This window comes from Sphaeramia orbicularis, chromosome 15 (assembly GCF_902148855.1).
Source record: "Sphaeramia orbicularis chromosome 15, fSphaOr1.1, whole genome shotgun sequence".
NCBI classification, from domain to species: Eukaryota; Metazoa; Chordata; class Actinopteri; order Kurtiformes; family Apogonidae; genus Sphaeramia; species Sphaeramia orbicularis.
The window spans coordinates 32,122,361-32,142,845 of NC_043971.1; the positions used below are offsets into that span (position 1 = coordinate 32,122,361).

At 38.0% G+C, this 20,485-nt stretch overlaps 1 protein-coding gene across 1 annotated transcript; it reads left to right on the top strand.

Annotated features, from left to right (window-relative positions):
• The first annotated feature begins 429 nt into the window (after window positions 1–429).
• edrf1 (erythroid differentiation regulatory factor 1) lies at window positions 430–19,119 on the top strand. Its single transcript, XM_030155521.1, has 25 exons — window positions 430–874; window positions 1,585–1,793; window positions 2,761–2,827; window positions 2,927–3,052; window positions 3,147–3,271; window positions 3,379–3,526; window positions 4,599–4,700; window positions 4,790–4,911; window positions 6,434–6,545; window positions 7,257–7,404; window positions 7,499–7,610; window positions 9,188–9,299; window positions 9,467–9,745; window positions 10,645–10,716; window positions 10,821–10,968; window positions 11,079–11,270; window positions 12,219–12,419; window positions 12,551–12,769; window positions 12,937–13,163; window positions 13,364–13,522; window positions 15,190–15,339; window positions 15,613–15,766; window positions 17,432–17,547; window positions 17,652–17,821; window positions 17,925–19,119. Exons 1-25 carry the CDS (start codon window positions 770–772, stop codon window positions 18,085–18,087), a joined length of 3,738 nt encoding a protein of 1,245 aa, XP_030011381.1. The 5' UTR covers window positions 430–769; the 3' UTR covers window positions 18,088–19,119.
• Window positions 19,120–20,485: the final 1,366 nt, after the last annotated feature.

The window sequence follows — 20,485 nt, forward strand, 5'->3', positions numbered from 1 at the left end:
CATGCAAAAACATTTATGCGACATATATTATAATATAGTCCTTCCTCGAGATATCGAAACTATTCTTCCCCAGTGTTGGCGTAATACATATTAGTAGTTATTTACATCGTAGAATTAAAATACATTTTTGTGCTTGGAAAAAATATATTAATGCACCTTTTAAACTGTCTGAATTTCACAATAAAAAAAAGTGAATACAGAATTTACTCAACTTTTCTAGAAAGTTGACTCGAAAACTACTTCCGGGTCACGCTAAATTTTTATTAACGTGTTTTATTCTATTACTTTAACAATGACCAATGTTTAGAATTTTTACCAATTATTTTAGAGTTTATGTAAATAAAATATTGTTTTTGGAAACTAGAATATTAAAAAAACGGTAAAATTTGATCTTTGATTTAACCTAAACAGGAAGTTGTTGTTGTCGGCTGGTCCGCAGTAACGTGTGCTCAGTAACAGCTGATGGTCACAGGAGGTGAAGCTAAGGACTTTTTTATTAACTTAACGAGGCAACAACGGATTCTTGTGCCACCGTTTAACCTCAGCCTTAAAAGTATAACTATATCGTAACTATACTCAACTATATCATACGTGTCGGAGTTGCTTGTTAGTGGCGCTAGCTCGTCAAGCTAGCGAACTGAGACACCGTTTCTAACTTTATCAACATATGTGGCAATTCTTCCTTGTCACGTATTATCGATGTGCTGTGGACACCATGAATAGCCTGTGTACTCTATGCCAATGTATTTAAACCAAACGATCGTACAGTATGTCCAGTATAGGCTCAGCATCAGTCGGAGACAAGGAGCCTGACATCCCCTTTGAAATGGAGGAAGTCGGTGGTCCTACATGTACAGGAGAAGTCAGCAAACATGTAAGTACACTGAGCTAAAAGATGTATGCAATATTAATAAAGTGCGTGGTTGTGTTCTGTATACTGTTTGGAGAGCTGTGGGCTAGGGCTATGATGTGACAAAAAAGCAGAAACGTCCACCTCTCCTTTTCCGATAAACGAGTAAAGGTTTCAGAAATCTACAGCTGTGTTTTTAATAACCTACAACCTGTCTAAAACAATTTCATTACGTTTGATTCGTATAAATGTAGGGGTTTTTATTTTGGACCTGGTCTGATGTGGTCTAGATGAAGGAGGAAAAATTAGTGGAATCTTACATGTTGATGTTTACTCCAAAATAATACAGGTGTCATAAATCAGACAGTGTCCCCATCCTCTCTAGAATCACCTCAGGTCTGCTTAGGTAAATATAGTGTTTTAATATTTCTGGATCTGATTTGGTAAATGCAGTAAAACTAGTAAATACAGTCATGTTATACAGATTATAATCAGGTAATACCTAAAATGCCTATCAGGATTTTTTTTTTTTTTTGTTTTATCATTAAGCAGTGGGAAAGTGGAATGGACTCAAAACACTGTAGGTCATTTTAGCTAATTGAGTTGGAAACTTATATGAAATCATATCATCATGATCATAACTTAATAAATGCATGTTGTCAATGTCATAATAATGTGAATTGTTTATCTTTTTCCAGCAATGGTCAACACTGTTCTCATGTTTTACTTTGCAGGATGCAGTGGTATGTTCAGGCAACAGTGAAATCAAAAGCCGAGCCGTAGTCAAGTACTCTGCTGCCCCACCTCCTGCCAGCTATGCAGTACTTCAAGAGAAGACAGACTTGAAACTGCCTCCTGCAAACTGGCTGAGAGAAAACCCACAGCTGGGCAGTGCTGGCACTACAGCATTAGGGTCTAGCAGCAAGAGCAAACCTTTTTCCAGGTATAAACTGTACTGATCACAGTCTCACTATTGTTGTAGAATTAACTCTTTAATGATGTTACCATGACCTCTTTTAGGAACTTTAGTCCTTGTTTCATTAGGAGGACAGTGGTATTTCAAAAAAGGTATCAGTTATTGGAAGGTTTATTTAATCAGAACACCAACATTTCAGTGCCACAGTTGTGTTAAGAAGTCAAATGGGATAGTATAAAAGTTTTCCAACTATTACTGTGTACATTTGATATTTACAACAGTTTCATGTAATGAAACCTTTGTAGGAGTTGCAGTATCTAAGTTTCAGTAGCATTTACGGAGGCTTTACCCATACCGGAGTTGTATCATTCCTGACATTAATCTTTTAAAGTGGCATATAGTTTTAACAGAAAATAGCTTTGCAAAACTTACTGCCCACAACCCATCATATGATGTTTGTGAATAACTGACCCTTTGACCTGAAACACCAGTATAACAGCAGTATTTCACTGTCAGTTGTTTGCCTCTTCTGACTGATCCCATCATTATGGATAGATGTCCCCCATGCTTATTTTGTTTTCACTCCAGGTAAGACAGAACAGTATATGTGATAACAGTTCAGTGTGTAAACTGTAAGGATAGTAATCATTGTTTGTATTCATGGCTGAAAACATCATAGTCTTTGCTCTGCTTAATTGCTGAAAATCTGCTGAGCAGATGGTCTCCCTTGTTGGTCTGGTTGCCCACATGAAGACAAATTAGAATGTACTGTTGTATCCATATTGAGGGTAGTGTGTAACATCAGAGTACAGAGAATGTTTGGCCTGTTTCACTTGCTACAAATCTGTCCTAAGTATTGACTTGAATGCTGATTAAGACAGCACTTGACACTATGAAGCACTGGATATACTATTTAAGTAGAAGTTAAAGCACATCCTTAACCTCTACCCTAAAAAACAGGTGAACTGATTATTTTTCTTTTTTTCTTTTCTAGTTTTGGAATGGCCTATGACTTCATCGATTGCATTGGGGATGATGTTGACGTGGTGTCAGACTCAGAGGTTTGTACAGCTGTGGCAATACTAATCTGATAATTCTAACTTTGTTTTTGTCCTCTTGCTCTGGTACCTGACATAAATATTATTTTCTACCCCATTCAGAACATCAAAAAACTTCTGAAAATCCCCTACAGTAAGTCCCATGTCAGTATGGCTGTTCACCGTGTGGGGAGGACTCTGCTTTTGGATGAGCTTGACATTCAAGAGCTCTTTATGAGGTCGTCTCAGGTACATCAAGGATAACGCTACGTATTCCACTGTGACAAACTCAGTCCATGATTCAAGTTTAAGTGAGTAAGCTTCCTGTTTATGTTTGTGTTAGACAGGAGATTGGACATGGCTAAAAGAGTTTTATCAGCGGCTAATAGATCAGAAGTGGCAGAGGAAAAAGAAGAGTAAAGAGCACTGGTATCAGAAAGCAATCCTGTCAAAATTCCTCTACTACAGGTGAGTACAGGTGACATTAATACTTATAATATCTGAAAAAAACATTTCTGAGTTACTTTTTTTTTTTTTTTTGGACTGCCTGTATCCTATCCTTATGTTACCTCTAGTATAAATGGTGATGGTGCTGCAGAGCCTGTACCAGACAACCTGAATGAAGGGGATGAGGAGAGCGGAGCAGAGGAATTCAGTCCCTCGTGGCCAAACACCATCACCAGTTCACACACCGATGAAGAGGATTCAGCTGCTTCAAAGCAGGTACAAGCACTTATTATGAAGTGGCTTAGGAGTGAGAATGGCCTCAAAAAACAGTGAGTCACTGGAAATAATTCAGACAATGCTGGTTCAAATGAAGATAAAACGCTGAATCACTTGAAATGAAAGCATTCCGATAGTCTTTATAGTTAAGTGAAAAACTTCTTTGCGTCATTGAGCCTGTTAACGTGCACACTAAAAATCCGATCATTATCCGATTTCTGGAGTTACCAGATTATTGAAGTGATTATATAAACAGTATAATGTGATATGTTTTAGCAGATAATGGCAGTTATCTGATTATGAGAAATAGGATTAACACATCTCAATTTCTCCCCAATTCTCTGATGTCTTTGTGCATGTATACAGGTTAATCTGATTTATTTTGTTCTTTTACATCTATGCATAAATATAAAAAGAGATAATAGAAAATGGAAGTGCTGTAGTCACAGTGTGAGCGGAAGACAGTAATAGGAAGTTCGACTCTACTGTCACTATGTACATACACTATATATGCTGAAAGAAATCTGATAATGGACTGAAACATGTAAACGGGGTTTTTTGATGCATGTAAATGAGCCACATCCAGTTGTTACATTTATCTGATTACTCCCAGTTATCAGATTTTTATGGTCATGTAAACAGGTTCACTGATTGGCCAACATGCTTTGACATTAGACATATCCTTTCTAATTTGTTGGTATTTTCTTTGGAATATATGTTTTTTTACAGAATTTAGATGTCCTTATTCGCATGTCATGTAGGTGTAACTAGTATCACATGGGTAATTCAGTGTAGTTTCACGGTTTTCTGTTGAAACACACTGACCTATTCTGTGTCTTTTATTTTAACTACAGAGTGTTTTGGATTCTGTCTGACCTCCGCTGACTAAAATGCAGGATTATTCTTTCAGTAATCATGTTAGAGAATTTCATTTTGGCAAAGCATGAGATTATGGGATAGTTGAAGGTGTTAGCTTTCTGACTCTCAGACTTCAGTCTCGGTGTTGGGTGACTGATGGGTTTTTGTGTTTTTTTGACTTTCTCTAAGAGCATGTTTACTGTCATTCATACAGGAAAGTGTTTCTATGGACAGCCTGTTTGCCCTTGGCCAGGTGACGTCTGTACCTAAAGAGCAAAATCTTCCAACTCTCTTCAATGAAGGGGAGAACAGTCAGGTAATATGCCTTTATACCCACTCCTGATTACAATATTAAACATGGCATGGTTGAATTATGTACTTAATTTTGTGTCACTGGTTTGACAGGGCTTACGAAATGACTTTGTGCGAAACATTATGTGGACATTTGAGGATATCCACATGTTGGTTGGCTCCAATATGCCTATTTTTGGAGGTGGTCGCTATCCTGCCGTCAGTCTGAGACTCAGGTGGGAATTTTAAATCTTCTGCTTTTATTACCCCGCCCCCCAAAGGGGAGGCGAGGGGTATTGTTTTTGGTTCAGTTTGTTTGTTTGTTAACACTCTAGCAGCAAAACTATTGGTTGAATTCATACCAAATTGGGTTTATAGATTGTAATTGACCCAGAATAGATCTCATTACATTTTGGGAACAGTTGGTCAAACTTCAAATTTTTATGAAATTTTAAAATCTTTTTTTCCCCATTCCCTTATAATGGGTGACATTTTAAATATTTGTTGCAGCAAAACTATTGGTTGAATTCGTATCAAATTGGGTTTATAGATGGTCAGTGACCCAGAATAGGTGTGGTTACAGTTTGGGAAAAGTAGGTCAAAGTTCCAATTTCTTATGAATTTCTAAAACCTTTTTTCTTCTCCCATTTACTTATAATGGGCGAAATTTCAAATGTCTATAAAAACATAAATTTTGTTTCAATTTACTTCAAACGTGGCACATATATGGAGGCAATTGATATGCTGACATCTGCGCACACATAGACGTGATGACATTAGCTGGATCCATATTTAAATAAACTACAATATGTGCGAGGGGCGAGGTTTGTTGTGCCCGGCACCACTTGTTCACAGTGTACAGAGCCGAGGAAATAGACAAAGATCACAGGGTTGTGAAAAGTCAATAAAAGTGTTTATTGTTCAGACCACAAGATTCAGACCAGCTCTAAATGTATAGTGCCATGAGATATCTTTTGTTATGATGTGGGGCTATGTATATAAAATTTGATGGATTGACAAATGAAAAAAGATGTAAATAATTGTCACAGGGCCTTCTAGAGTGGTACTAAAATGTTATTCTAGTTAAAATTACAGCTGAACTGAATCAGACTTGAATTCAACTAACACACATAACCAAATGAAACAAGGAACATATATATTAACTGAGCAAACAAATACAGAGACAGAGGGAAGAATAACAGAAAGCATAACTAAAGCTCTCTGTAGAGAAACTCTGTATTACACATGGTGGACCAGTCTGTGGTTTGCTTATTATCATATAGTCATTTCCATCTTTTGTTGTTTCAGGAACCACCAGGTAATTCAAGAGGGAAAGAAAGATGAATCAAAATAAGTGAAAAAATGTACAAGCACACATAAATGGAATATGCTAATAAACAGTCTGAAATAACTACTAATGTGCTCTACGTTTTACGCCACTTCAAGTACTTGTAGATGAAAATAACTACATATGTGCTAATGTGAGTGCAGCCTTTCCACCACAAAGGTACTTAAATTCATTAACTACATCGAAAATACTGGTCAAATTATTGCATTACATCAATAAGTCATTTGCCTTCTCTTTCAGCAATTTAATGCAAATCAGTTATACTTGGTAGTTTTCTACACATTCATTTTGAACACTGCAGCCTGGTCATAATTACACAGTTATGTTACAGTGTTATTCTTTTTCTTTACTCATCTAAAATAATATGTCCCACCCCTCTATGTTGCTTTTTCTGTTTCTGCGGATTTCAGGGACAACAACAAACCAATCAACATTCTGACGGGTATCGACTACTGGCTCGACAATCTGATGTGCAACGTTCCTGAGCTTGTCATGTGCTTTCACGTCAATGGCATTGTTCAGGTAAATCGTTATTAGTAAATATGTGACACAGTACAAAACGTGTTCGCTGCCATACTTTGTTCAAAAGTACAGGGTGGGGAAGCAAAATTTACAATGAACATTTAGTTGTTTTTTCTCAGCAGGCACTACATCAATTGTTTTGAAACCAAACATATATTGATGTCATAATCATACCTAACACTATTATCCATACCTTTTCAGAAACTTTTGCCCATATGAGTAATGAGGAAAGCAAACGTCAAAGAGTGTGTGATTTGCTGAATGCACTCGTCACACCAAAGGAGATTTCAAAAATAGTTGGAGTGTCCATAAAGACTGTTTATAATGTAAAGAAGAGAATGACTATGAGCAAAACTATTACGAGAAAGTCTGGAAGATACTATTAAAGAAGAATGGGAGAAGTTGTCACCCGAATATTTGAGGAACACTTGCGCAAGTTTCAGGAAGCGTGTGAAGGCAGTTATTGAGAAAGAAGGAGGACACATAGAATAAAAACATTTTCTATTATGTCAATTTTCTTGTGGCAAATAAATTCTCATGACTTTCAATAAACTAATTGGTCATACACTGTCTTTCAATCCCTGCCTCAAAATATTGTAAATTTTGCTTCCCCACCCTATACAAATAGACATTGTTGACGGCACTGCAATTTTAACCTCAAAAGTATTTCAGCCATTAAAGCCTGTATGTTTTTCCATCATTTTCCCACAGAAATACGAGATGATCAAAACCGAAGACATCCCTCATCTAGAAAATTCCACTTTCTCCACAAGGGTGGTAAAAGACATAGCTCAAAATATCCTCTCATTCCTCAAGTCCAACTGTACCAAAGAAGGGCACACCTACTGGCTTTTTAAAGGTTTTCAAAGATTCTTATGCCTTTTCATCTTGTTGTGTGCTGCATTCCTGCCTTTTTTTGTGTGTTTTTTCATGTTTGTATTTTGAATCCACAGCTAGTGGGAGTGACATTGTGAAGCTTTATGATCTCACGACTCTCTGTGAGGAGGCAGAAGAAGAGAAATGCCAGAATCCTTTTACTCTCCCTGTTGCTGTGTTACTTTACAAGTAGGTATCTGAGAGATAGACACAGATTTGCGGACCTTTTTTTTTTTTTTATTTTTTTTTAAATTTTTTTAAGAGGGTTATATTTTGCCAAACCCACTTTTATTAGTCTTTGATACATTTATTTGTGTATTTGGACCCTAATAGTTAAAAAGTATGAATTTGAACCCTCCAGGTGTTGCAAAGCTATCTTTATATTAATTCTGGCAAAAATCAAGTGGATTTCTACAACCAGTTCCAATTCTGGCTTAATTTGTTACATCTATAACTAGCTACGTCACGACATTTGGACATATAAGGTCCAGACTTCCGACGAACATTTCTCAGAGTACGCCATAATTTTTTATCAGCAACAGCGGTTGTAGTCTACACTAAAAATATGTCCAAACTTCGAACCGATTACCTAAAATCTCACTGGTTTTAGCAGACAACATCATATCACTCCTATCCTTGCATCCCTCCACTGGCTCCCTGTATGTTTTAGAATTGATTTTAAGATTTTACTGATCACTTTTAAAGCTCGAATGGGCCTGGCCCCAAGTTATATAGAAGAAATGCTAGTTGACTACGAGCCAGCATGCAGCCTTAGATCCTTGGGCAGAGGGCTCCTGGCTGTTCTAAAGACGAGGCTTAAATCAAAAGGTGACCGGGCATTTTCCATCAGGGCCCCTCGACTTTGGAACGGCCTGCCCGAGGAGATAAGGCTTGCGGAATCAGTAACATCTTTTAAATCACTACTTAAAACACATTTTTATAGACTTGCTTTTATGTGATGGCTGTCCCCTTTTTAACCTTAGTTTTTAATTTAAATTTTTAAATTTGATCCTGTTTGGTAATTAACTTGTTCATACATCTCTCTAATTGTGTTGATTCTGTTTTAGTGTTTTTACTTGCTTTGTGTATCCTGCTGTTGTGCCCATTGTCAAAACACTTTGTAAACTTTGTTTTTAAAGGTGCTATACAAATAAAGTTATTATTATTATTATTATTATTATTATTATTATTAAAATGTTCAGTTGTTCGTTGTATTAACGAACACAAGAGGCTGAACAGGACAGAGCAGCACGGAGGGGGTGGAGTGTGAAGTGGCTCATTTGCATTTAAAGGGCCAGGGCTCTAAACGATCTATCTGGTGTCATTACTCAGAAATAGGGTTGAAGATGGACCTGTAGAGTTGAATTAATGAAGAATTCAGACCCAAGTATAGCATTTACAATGTATGTAGACCACAAGGAAATGTTTTAAAATGCATAATTCCATTTTCAAAAAGCAAATTATCACTCCTTTAAATTAGTTTAGTCATAATACATAAAAAATAAAACAGTATTTGGCTACACTTTCCAGATATATGTATGCTTATACAGTATAAATAACAGGCAATAAAAGAAAATACTCTTGCTGTTAAAGGTGAAGTGCTTTATTCTTTACCTTGGCAAGTAAAGTTGTTAGGTTTGTGATTACACTTGATTGTTGTCATTCCAAGTGTGCATTTAAGAAGTGATTTTGTTCATGTAAAAGCATTGCCTTTAAAAACAGTGGATACATGAAGCTGTAATGAGTTTGTCTTGTTGTTGTTGCAGAGTAGCCAGTAACTTGATGCTGAAGGCCAGACAAAACCGAAAGCACAACGGCACAATCAGAACTCTCCTCTTAAACTGTGTCAAACTTCTGGACCAGGAGAGACATCCACAGGTATGTTAGCATTCCTTTTCCTTAGATTCATGATTATTCTTGCAAGCAGTGTACAGGGACTAAAAGTTTGCCAAAATTCCATCTAAATCAAGTCGAAAGCACCGTAGCTCAGGTTTGATTGATGGAAGCTGACTCCGACTCACCTCCTCCATTTCCTGTCGGTTCAGATCATCGCCTCCGCCCACTACATGCTGTCGGAGCTATTCCAGCTCGACGAACCTCCAGAGGAAGACGGAACGGAGTCGCTACGGGCCGGCGGCTCTGAGGACAGCTATAGCGATGAAGACAGGGAGGAAGAGGATGAGGATCTAACTGAGGAGAGTGATGAAAACAGCTCCTACAGCAGCTGCTCCAGACCACAGGATGACAGCAAAGCAGTGGCTGTGATCCGCTCTGTGGGGGAACTGTCCGTCCCTGAGAAGTACAAATCCACTCACCAGATCAGAGTGAGTTTATGTGAACGTTCGCCTGCCTTCCCCTCATTAGAGACCGAGGTGGACAGTGTGGAAAATACAGATAAATATTTGGGTGCTTCTATGAAACCGGGTTCATTTTGGTACCTGACACAACTTCTTAGACCCAACAATAAAAGAGACAGATTTCCCCCCAGGATATACCTAATGATGACCTCAGATAAATGCAAAAAAATTATACTCTTGCTCTGAGCCATCCCAAAATCAATGAATTTTTAATAAAATATTGGGGCTAAAAATAGGACCAAAATTGGGACATGAAAAGCGACCTAGGTGTCAGTGCATTTGATCTGGAAAACATGGCTTGAAATGGTCTTATATACAACTATAAATAAAGACACTGTGTCAAATTTGATGATCCTAGTGGTGTTTCTAATCCAGACGTGGGTTTTTTATCAATTAGTAGTCTCATACCAGGTTTCATGTGTAACCCATCGTGTCCACTCAAGTTACATGCAGAACCTGCCCATTTCAACACATAAATTGCGAGTGATTTTGCAACAGCTGTCATTTTTGTGAAACACTCTGCCTTGCATAATTAGTTCGATTCCCAAAATGTACAAGTGAGAGAATAAAAAGATATTTGAAAAATTAGTAGCGTGTAATTTTCGTGTCCTTTTTACCGTGTTACATGCAGATTTTTATATAAAAATATTATAAAAATGTGTTTTGTCTGAAAAATAGTTTGTCTTTTATCTAAGAAAATATTTCTTTTTAAAACAGACCCAAAGTGCTTCCAAACTTGCTTCATAACATTAGTCTACATCTGGTTTGATTTTTAGCCCCCATGTCCTGTTTATAGGGGCCAGTTTCATAGAAGCACCCATATATAAAGGATATTATCAGTAATCTCGCTGTTTTTATCCCTGCAGCCCAGTTGTGCTTTTCCTGTTTCACAAGACAAGGAGGAGAGATGCAGACATGTCCTAAGTTATGTTTTAAAGGTAATACTTGGCTGATTATTTATTATTCTTTAACATGCTGATGTGATGCGCCCCAGGAAAAGAGTCACGCTTCATAGAAATAACTCTCTATTGCAAATGGACAGGGTTTAAAGGCGGTGGATGGCACCATCAAGAAGGAGAGTGACCTCCCAGCAGCAGACCCAAACACACCCATTCCTCTCAAATATGAAGATAGAAGTGCAACTGGGGCCTGTTCTGCTGAGAATGGTATCTCTCTTCTTCTTGAAAGAGGTCAGTATTGGCTCATTCTATTGGACAGAACAGTATTACATAACTGTAGCATGTCATGGCACTAGGTGAGTGACATTCATGAAATCTTATATCATGCATTATGTTTCTAGCGGGGACATTGCAGTATGACCAGAAGTATCCAACACGTTCAGGGATGATTCCTGGCTCTTGGCAGCATCGTATGAAGCTGCAGCTCTTCCTCAAAGCCTCCAAGGCCTATTACGTCCTCTCTGATGCAGCCACCAATTTGCTGAAATATGGGCGAGCTTTGCGCTACATTAAGCTGTCTCTGCAGTGTTACGGTGAGCAACAGTAATGTAATTATGCTCATTATTAGTTTTCAGAATTTAGCGCCTTTTTTGTATGGTTGTCCTGTTGAACAGCAGAAGATTATTGTTTAATGTAGAGATGCATTTTTACAAGTTCAGATATTCTAATTAGTTATTCAAATGTAGATCTGAAATGAAACAGCACAAAGTAAACTTGACTTGATCCTGATGTTTGTTCACTGTATGAAGGTTGAAAATGGTTTTTCAGGGAAGCAGGAAACAGTGTCCACTAGATGAGCTTTTGAGATTAACAATATTTTCCTGTTAGAAATTCCAGTTTTTCCTTTAACCTTTTGATGAGAAAACATTTTGAACTGGTGACAACTGCCACACCCACTCTGTGCATCAATGGATTTACTCTTTAATAGAGATATTATTTCTGGAGCTCTCTGATGCTAAAATGAATGGAGCAGGCCAGTGTGTGCCCAAAGCTAGGGAGGAAGCACTCGATGTGGCTCGAGCTTTGATTTAATTCTTTGTTATTATTTAGCATTTTTATGTATTTATTTGAAATATCCAGCATGTCATGAAATTTAAAGAAAGATCTGTGGGATGGGGTTGGTTAGGGTTAAGGGGTGTTCTGTGTTATTTTTTTTTGTTGGTTTAGGTATGACCTTCAATTGTAATGATGCACGTATGCATGTGTATACGTGTGTACATTATACGTATATCTGTTATTAATGAAGTTTTTTTAATATCTTGGTTAATGTCTTGGCACATGTATGTGTGTGTGTTTAAATTCCTGTCTGCACTGACAGACATATATTGGTTTGCACTTGCTTTCCAAAAAAAAAATAAAAATCAGTTTGAACTGAAATTGTTATTCATTGCAGCGTATTTTATTGTGTCTTAGAATGTGACTACAGGGCTTTTTTTTTAAAACAACATTAACCTCCTTTTGTCCCTCCTGAAACTCTCCAGATGCCTATTGTTCTGTGAGTGGTGCACTCCACCCACAGGTGCTGCTGTTTCACAGCCAGTGCCTGTCTCTGTGTGGAGACATCCAGCTGATGTTGGCCCAGAACGCCAACAACAGAGCTGCATACTTAGAGGAATACAGCTACCAGACCAAGGAGGACCAGGAGATTCTGCACAGCCTGCACAGAGAGAGCAGCTGCCAGGGTCAGTCACTGAACAAAGACACTTTCATACATAGAATAACAAAGGCATGGTAGAAAACTCTTACTGTACACACACCCCACCTCAGTCGTTAATCTCCTCTGCTGTCGTCTGTTTTGCTCTCAACTCATTAGCCTTCAACATGGCAACTGACCTGGCCATGGACCCAGAGTACCAGCTCTTTGTCAGCAGTAAATGCTATGAGGCGGCATATGAACTGCTGGTCTCTGAGGCTTTGAAAGACCACGCTGCAGATCAGCTCGCTCAGGTCCTGAAAAGGCTGGGAAATATCCGCAACGAGATGGGGGTCTTCTACATGAACCAGTCCGCAGCCCTGCAGACTGAGAAGGAAGGTATGACACGGCTATGTGTGTTTTCAGATTTAAAGTTCTATGTGTAGCTTCCTCAGTTTCTGCTGACAGAAGATCCAAAACATTTTCAGACTATGGTTCACATTCAGATCATCTGTGAGTGTTCCTCAGTGCCTTTCTTTCATATTGCTGAATTTCACTCGCTGTAGTGAAAAGGTCAGTGTCTGTGGCAGAGCAGGAGATGTGGAAGAAGAGTTTCGCCTTCTTTGAAAAAGGCATGAAGGACTTCGAAGCCATCGGGGACAAAACCAACACGGCCTTGCTGCTGTGTAACACCGGCAGACTGATGAGGATCTGTGCTCAGGCTCACTGTGGTGTCGCCGATGACCAGAGTCGAGGGGAGTTCTCACCTGAAGAGGCCCTCTACTATAACAAGGTGCCAAACGAAGCTCTTAATGCCTTACATTTTCTAATTATTAACAAATGATCTGCTCGTTTCACATCTTGATGGTCCTCTTGACCCCTCTTAATGCCCCTGCTGCTCTGTATAAATTTAAATCCTTTTTCATTTATCTGAACTGCTACATCTACATAAATGAACATATTTATATTCAGATCATGTTATTCTGACTCCAGGCCATAGATTACTACCTGCGAGCCATGAAGTCCCTGGCAAACCGAGAGAACCACCCAGCAGTGTGGGATAGTGTGAACTGGGAACTGTCCACCACTTACTTCACTTTGGCTACACTCCTGCAGGACTACGCCCCTCTGTCCAGAAAGGCCCAGGAACAGGTGGGTTTAAGAACTGGGACATATACTGGGTGAACTGGTATACCAGTTTTAACCCTTAAAGACCGAGACCTATTTTTGAGTTCACTTCCAAATAGCAGAGCTTCTTCTTCTTCTTCTTCTTCTTCTTCTTCTTCTTCTTCTTCTTCTTCTTTCTTCTTCTTCTTCTTCTTCTTCTTCTTCTTCTTCTCTTCTTCTTCTTCTTCTTCCTTCTTCTTCTTCTTCTTCTTCTTCTTCTTCTTCTTCTTCTTCTTCTTCTTCTTCTAAATAGCAGAGCTTCTTCTTCTTCTTCTTCTTCTTCTTCTTCTTCTTCTTCTTCTTCTTCTTCTTCTTCTTCTTCTTCTTCTTCTTCTTCTTCTTCTTCTTCTTCTTCTTCTTCTTCTTCTTCTTCTTCTTCTTCTTCTTCCTCCTCCTCCTCCTCCTCCTCCTTAATAATCCAGATAAAATGCAGTTTCTCCGCTTTTCATGGTCATCAGATATGACCATTTTGGACGTTCAGGCTCTGTAGACATAAACATTTATTTATCATACAGAAATCTTAGGCCACCTTCAGGTTTGTTTTCTCCACATATAACAAGAAAATACAGGAAATATGTGCACAGCCTTAAAAGACACAGAAAAAGTGAATTAAACTGGTTTTAAAGGTTAAAGTCATTATTTAGTTTGACCCCTGATGCCATGACAAGAAGCAACACAAACAGTTAGAAACATTTAACATGTTGAATGAAACCTGGTATACAACATCAGAAAATGAATGCAAAAAATCTCATACTGTCTGAACAAAAGGGTTACAGACATGTTAAGTACAAAGGGAGGTCACACTAAATACTACCATTTTAGTTTATAGAAGCTGTTTTTTCCCTGAAACTTTTGTTTTAATGCTGTACAAACCTCCCATATAACCAGATTGGATCTTAATACAGGCCATTAGAACTTTAGTAAACCAACAAACCTAGGCCCTATCCCAATTCACCCCTTGGCCCTTTCCCATACCCATGGCACTACCCCTTGAAACGGAGGTGCAAGGTGTAGGGGTTAAAACATTCCCCCATGAAATGAGACAACCCTTTTTGCGGCTATCAACCAGAAACCGCAGAAATGCAGTCTATAACACACTGAAACAGCATTAAACAGTCCATCAAATGATTAAGTTGTTTACGAAGAAAATATGTACATTTGTGTGTTTCTTCCATCACACTGCTGCACTTTTTTGCTGTGTTTACCTCCATCTTGGCAATGATTCAAACGGAATTATGGGAGATTTCTCTTTCCCCTCTGTTTGTAGTGTGGTCCCTTAGTCCTTCCCCTCCGACTCCTCGAGAATCAGGACACCCCTACCCCTTTATGTGAACAGGCAAAATGGAGGGGTAGGGGTAAGGGGGAGGGGCCAAGGGGTGAATTGGGATTGGGCCCTAATGTTGGCCCAGTACTTTTGCAGGGTAGTGTATATAAAGTAGAATTTTAATGAGAGATTTTACAGTTTGTAAAGACGTAGTGATGCTGTTTTAACTATAGACTATATTCAGTGTCTATTTTGCAGTTTTTTCATTTGACACCACATATCTGTTATAATTTATAAAGCAAATATAGGTTCTAAATATCCACTCACACTCATATTTTGTATAAATACCCATTTTTCATAAATTATTCATTCTTGTGTGTGTATCCAGATTGAGCGAGAGGTAACCGAGGCGATGATGAAATCCCTGAAATACTGTGACCTGCAGACGGAGTCGGCCCGCCAGCCGCTCTACCAGTACAGAGCCGCCACCATTCACCACCGCCTGGCCTCCATGTACCACAGCTGCTTTCGCAACCAGGTGGGAAAACCACACCGACGCTTAAAATGTGTCTGTGAAATAAAATAGTTTTGAGCCCATGAAGCCTGTTTGTCATCATTGATTTGACAGCGCTGCTATGTTTTGTTTTGTCTTTTTTTCATGTCAAAACAAGATGTTTATTTTCTGTACATGAGGAAGGAGTACAGCTTCTAACCTGAAGAACAACTGTTGACAGGATGTTTGTGTTTCATACTTCAGTGGTATAACACACTCTGAAGGATGTCTGTGTTTCTGGCTCTAATTGGATGACAGGTTGGGGATGAACACTTGAGGAAGCAGCATCGTAGCCTGGCAGAGCTTCACTATAGCAAAGCTGTGTGTTTGTTCCTCAGCCTGAAAGACGCACCCTGCGAGCTGCTCCGCACGCTGCTGGAACGGGTGGCCTTTGCTGAGTTTACCATGGCAGGTGGGTGAGGAAATGCTCATGATGTCTGTATTATTGTATATCATCAAGAGGAGAGAGTGAATAGACGATCTTTACTATGATTACTGTTGGTGTTCCAGTACTGTTGGTGTATTTCATATGTATGGGAAAAAAGCTGTGGATATGAAGATAAGTCAGTGATAGATGGTAGGTGTTTGCTGTGGCTTTTTAGAGCACTTTCCATGCAACTCTATATAAAGTTGAGTTTGTTTTTTTTTTTTTTTGCATCAGGCTTTAAATTAATTATGTTCAACAAGCTTCAGCCAAGCATTAAATTTAGCTGTTCTCAGGCCAGACTATATTCAACCCTATTTGAATGGAACTTGTATTACCTTTGAGACTCTGGTAATTTGTTATAATTGTGGAAGTCATTTATAATTTTACTTTCCCTCAACCCTGCCTCAGTTCCACAACACAGACGCCCTGTGAAAAATACTCTCCTGTGAGTTGACATCTCTGTGATTTGTGATGATGTGCAAGGATTTTTGTTTCCTCTGCACATTTTTTTGTTGTCCCTTTACTGACTGAGAATGATAGAAGCTGTGCTGGCATGGTATATGAAAGTTTTAAAGGTGTTTGGGAGACCCCTTCACAACAAATCGCAATTCTCCAGTAGAGTAAAATGTCATATGTTAAAGCAAGCAGTAAAGTACATTTTCTATCTTTCACCAGCTCAGCAGCTCTCTGTAAGTGGTAGCCTTGACATCAATGTCAATGTGATCGCGCACCATAGAACAAATGCAGGTTGTTAATTTCTAAATCACTGGAGGTTCCCATGCTGCACTAGTCCCATGTGACTGGAGGGCCGGAGATGAAAGTAACAGTAACGGAAATGATTTTAACTTGAAACGTTTTGAAGTCTAGTTTTCTTAATGTGGAGAATCTGGTAGCCCACATATACTAGCTCAGTGTGCTTCAGTAAAATCAGTGTTGCACAGTATCAGAGGTTGTTCATTTCATGTTTAGCTCACCGGCCGATGTGTGCGTCGTCTGCGTCTTCACCTTTGTCATCCTCATTTTCTTCCAGCAATTTCTTCTAGCGTCATCTCCAACTAAACTACTGGTCGGATTCATTTCAAATTTTAGCCTACATGTTTCTTCCTTGGCACACTTCAGTTTTTAGACTTTTTGATTTTTTAATTTTTGAAGAATTTTTCAATATCTATTATTATATAATATTAATTTTTGATTTACCTTTACTTATATTGGTCCATATTTTGATGGCTTATAAAATGTAAATGGTTAGAGATATCAATATAGTTACTATTGACCACCTATAGGAAGTCATATAAGGACTTTCATTGAATTAATTGAGTTCTCCTCCAGTGAAAGTTCCACCCACATCTGTTGGAAGATTAATCTCCCTCATGAACACCACAGGACTCTTAACATAGCAGCAGAACCTAACAACCTCACAAATTCAAGTTGTTATTGATTCTTGATAGAACATACCAATGAGCTACAGGATCATATGGTCCTAGTTTTGTTTTTGTTTTTTTTAATGGAATTTAGACTCGTGAAAGTTGTATTTAAGAAATTTTTAATGCAGATGACTGGAGATTAGACTTTCTAAGGATGTTCAGAGACCTGGCTTTGTAGCAGTTCCATCCTTAGCACCGTCCTTACTGCGAAGTGTTGTTTCCGCAGGTCAGAGCAGCAGTGCAGCTAAGTTAAAAAGCCTGACAGGAGCCCTAGAGATCATGACTGAGACTCGCCACGCGTTCCAGCTCATTCACAAGGAGCTGCTGGAGGAGCAGATAGAGGTAAACACCACAGTAGCAGATTAGGAATGTCCTCTAACTCGCATTTAGCTTTGAAGAGCTTCATTTACTTTGCCCGTCTTGATCTCGTTCTATCACCTCTGCAGCTGAATGAGCAAGATCCTGAATCAGCTGAGTCTTCAGATTTGGCCTCTACTCTCACATCAGGACTAAACATCGAGGAAGTGGTGAAGTTAATAGGTGTGTTTGAACCAAGTTTCTCCTTCCTGTTACTGCAGTTGGTAAAACTCATGACGACAGCGAAACGGAAACCAAGGTGAGTGAGAATCTCCAACTGTTTTTTTGCATTTTTAAACTTGGTTTGTTACGACTCTTTTCTTAAATCTATCCAATGCTTGTGTGTTGTTTTTTTTTTTTAGCAATAAGGACGAGGAGCTGCTAAAAACGTATAAGAATGTGTACTCAAAGCTGCTGCGCGCTGAGAAAAACACACCTCTACTAAGCCGGGTCATGTTCTACATAGAGCTCCTACAGCAGCTGACGGCAGAAACAGGAAGCGATAACAAGGGTTCGGTTTCATAGTAAAGGATGCGCTAAAGACTCCAGAGCTGAACGCCATCCACTACATTAAGACTTTACAGCTGTCTGATATGAACAATAACACACACAGACAGACAAGCAGATTCTCAGGCAACACTGTTATAGAAGACTGACAGTGCCGAAGCCAGTTTCACCTCCTGCGCCTTTTAAGTCAGCAAAAAGATTGTCTTTTTGTGACACTTACTTCACAGGTTTTGGATAATGCATTTTTGTGAAACAGAGTTATAAATTCTGCCATATTTTAATTTGCTTGTCAATCAAGCTGTTACAAACCAGGGTAAAACTCCTGTTTGTAGAGTTTTTTTTTTTTTTGTGTATGATTTTATCTAATCACAGATGTTTCCGTATTGCTGTTTCTGATGATTAATTTATCCCCGTACAAGCTGGTTTTGACCAAAACAGTGAGTATTTGGTCTGTCTACCCCCCATACAGGTGTCTCAACATATCAGTCAGGTCTTTATAAAGACAACTCCTATTTTTTAATGTTATAATTAATAATATCAGCACTCAGTTTGGGTTTTACAGTTTTTTTCGGCTGCCCTCAAGTGGCCAAATGCATCTATCAGTGTAGAATAATTACCAAATTTAAGAGTTCCAATTAAAATCTGTTTTAACCATGAGTATTGGCAACTCCATTTCATATTTTTTTTGTTGTATGCTTTCTTTTTTCTTCTTTTCTTTTTAATTTTGATACTGTACCAAATAACTCTACATCTAGAAGAGAATAAATCATAGCACAGGCCCGACTGAATAATAGTTAATTTTGATATAATGGTGTTTTTGATATTCAATAACACCAACGATGCTGTGAATAAAACAGATGTATGACTGTGGCTTATGACTTTAATAAGCTAAAACTTGATTTTTTGCTTCCCCGGTTCAACAGTGTGTGCAATAGTTTGGCAACATTCAATGCAAAGTCAAAGGCTAATATGGTGTATGTTTAAATGTGAGTTTATATCAGCATGGTTTGCTGTGACATAAGAAATTAAAAGGTTTTGACTGCTCTAACTCAGACTACTGTCATGGTATTATTTCTACTAATACGTTATTATTATTATTCTTGAATGATAGGACATATTGAATAAGTAAAACAGTGTAATAGATTCAGTTGGTTCACACACTGTTAAATGTAAAGTTGGAATATTTTTCTTTTCAGACACATTTCTGTTTTTATTTCTATTCATACATATCAGTAATCACCAGTTACACTTTATGTAGCAAGAATAAATCATACTGCCACAATCATGTCAGGAGAATAGCTAAAAATATTTTATTCCAAATTTATTGGAAACAGTATGTGAAAAAAACACCATATTAGAGCAGTTTAGGTTGTTTATCCAGCTATTTAACCCTGTAAAGCCTGAACCATTTAGTCACTGACAGAAAATTCCAGTTCTTTGAAACTGGAGCCTGTATTGGTCCTTCGGATCAACCAAAACATTTTTTTCAAATATCAATTTCCATGTATGAGTTTCAATTATGTATCATATTTAATACATCGGGTCTCAATGCTCAAATATTATTATTTTTGAACAAACAAAAACACAAAATAACAAAAACATGTCTAAAAAATTGGTTATTCCTTTTCAAAATTGGCAAAGTTCTGCCTCCTTCCTCATTAACCCTTTCATGCACAGTGGTCACTCCAGTGGACAGTTATTCTACAGCTGTTGTCTTGTATATTCATGGGTTTTGTTGTTTTAGTTCCATATCAACCAACATGGTGGACAATTACATATCATCCCATACACTGCAATTCATACCATTACTGTAACTTTGCTCTTCTTGAGAAACATGATCTGGAATGATATGTTTTAGTGTAAATCAATTGTTATTTGTTAGACAAAAAGTTTTTTTTTTTTTTTTTGGCATATTATCTCCATGACATGAGTAATAACTAGCATTACAGTATGTTAAACGTGAGAAAACATCAGATTAGCAGCATTAAACTGTTTTTATTTCATTGTTTTCATCTCATTTCTGATATTGGGTTTTAAACACGTTTCTTTACTTCAAAAATTAAATGCATGGACATTTTTGTAACTCCACGAGAAAAAAAAAAAACATCATCATAATGCATCATAATTTTTTTTCATGCCTAAGGAGGAATAAAAACACTCAATAAAAAAAAATTTGACTAACATTCTCATAATTTATGCATGAAAGGGTTAATGACAATCTTATACTGTCACTGATAAGGCCTCTGGTGAATGAATTCCTCCCCCCTGGTGGATTATCCATGTATTGCATGGATAATGTGAAAAAAATATCACACTGATCATGTAGAGGGCTTCAAAACTCATGCATCAAATATGATACATTTGGTGTTATAGGGTTAAACATATACATAATAGAATTTAAATATCTATTTAACTC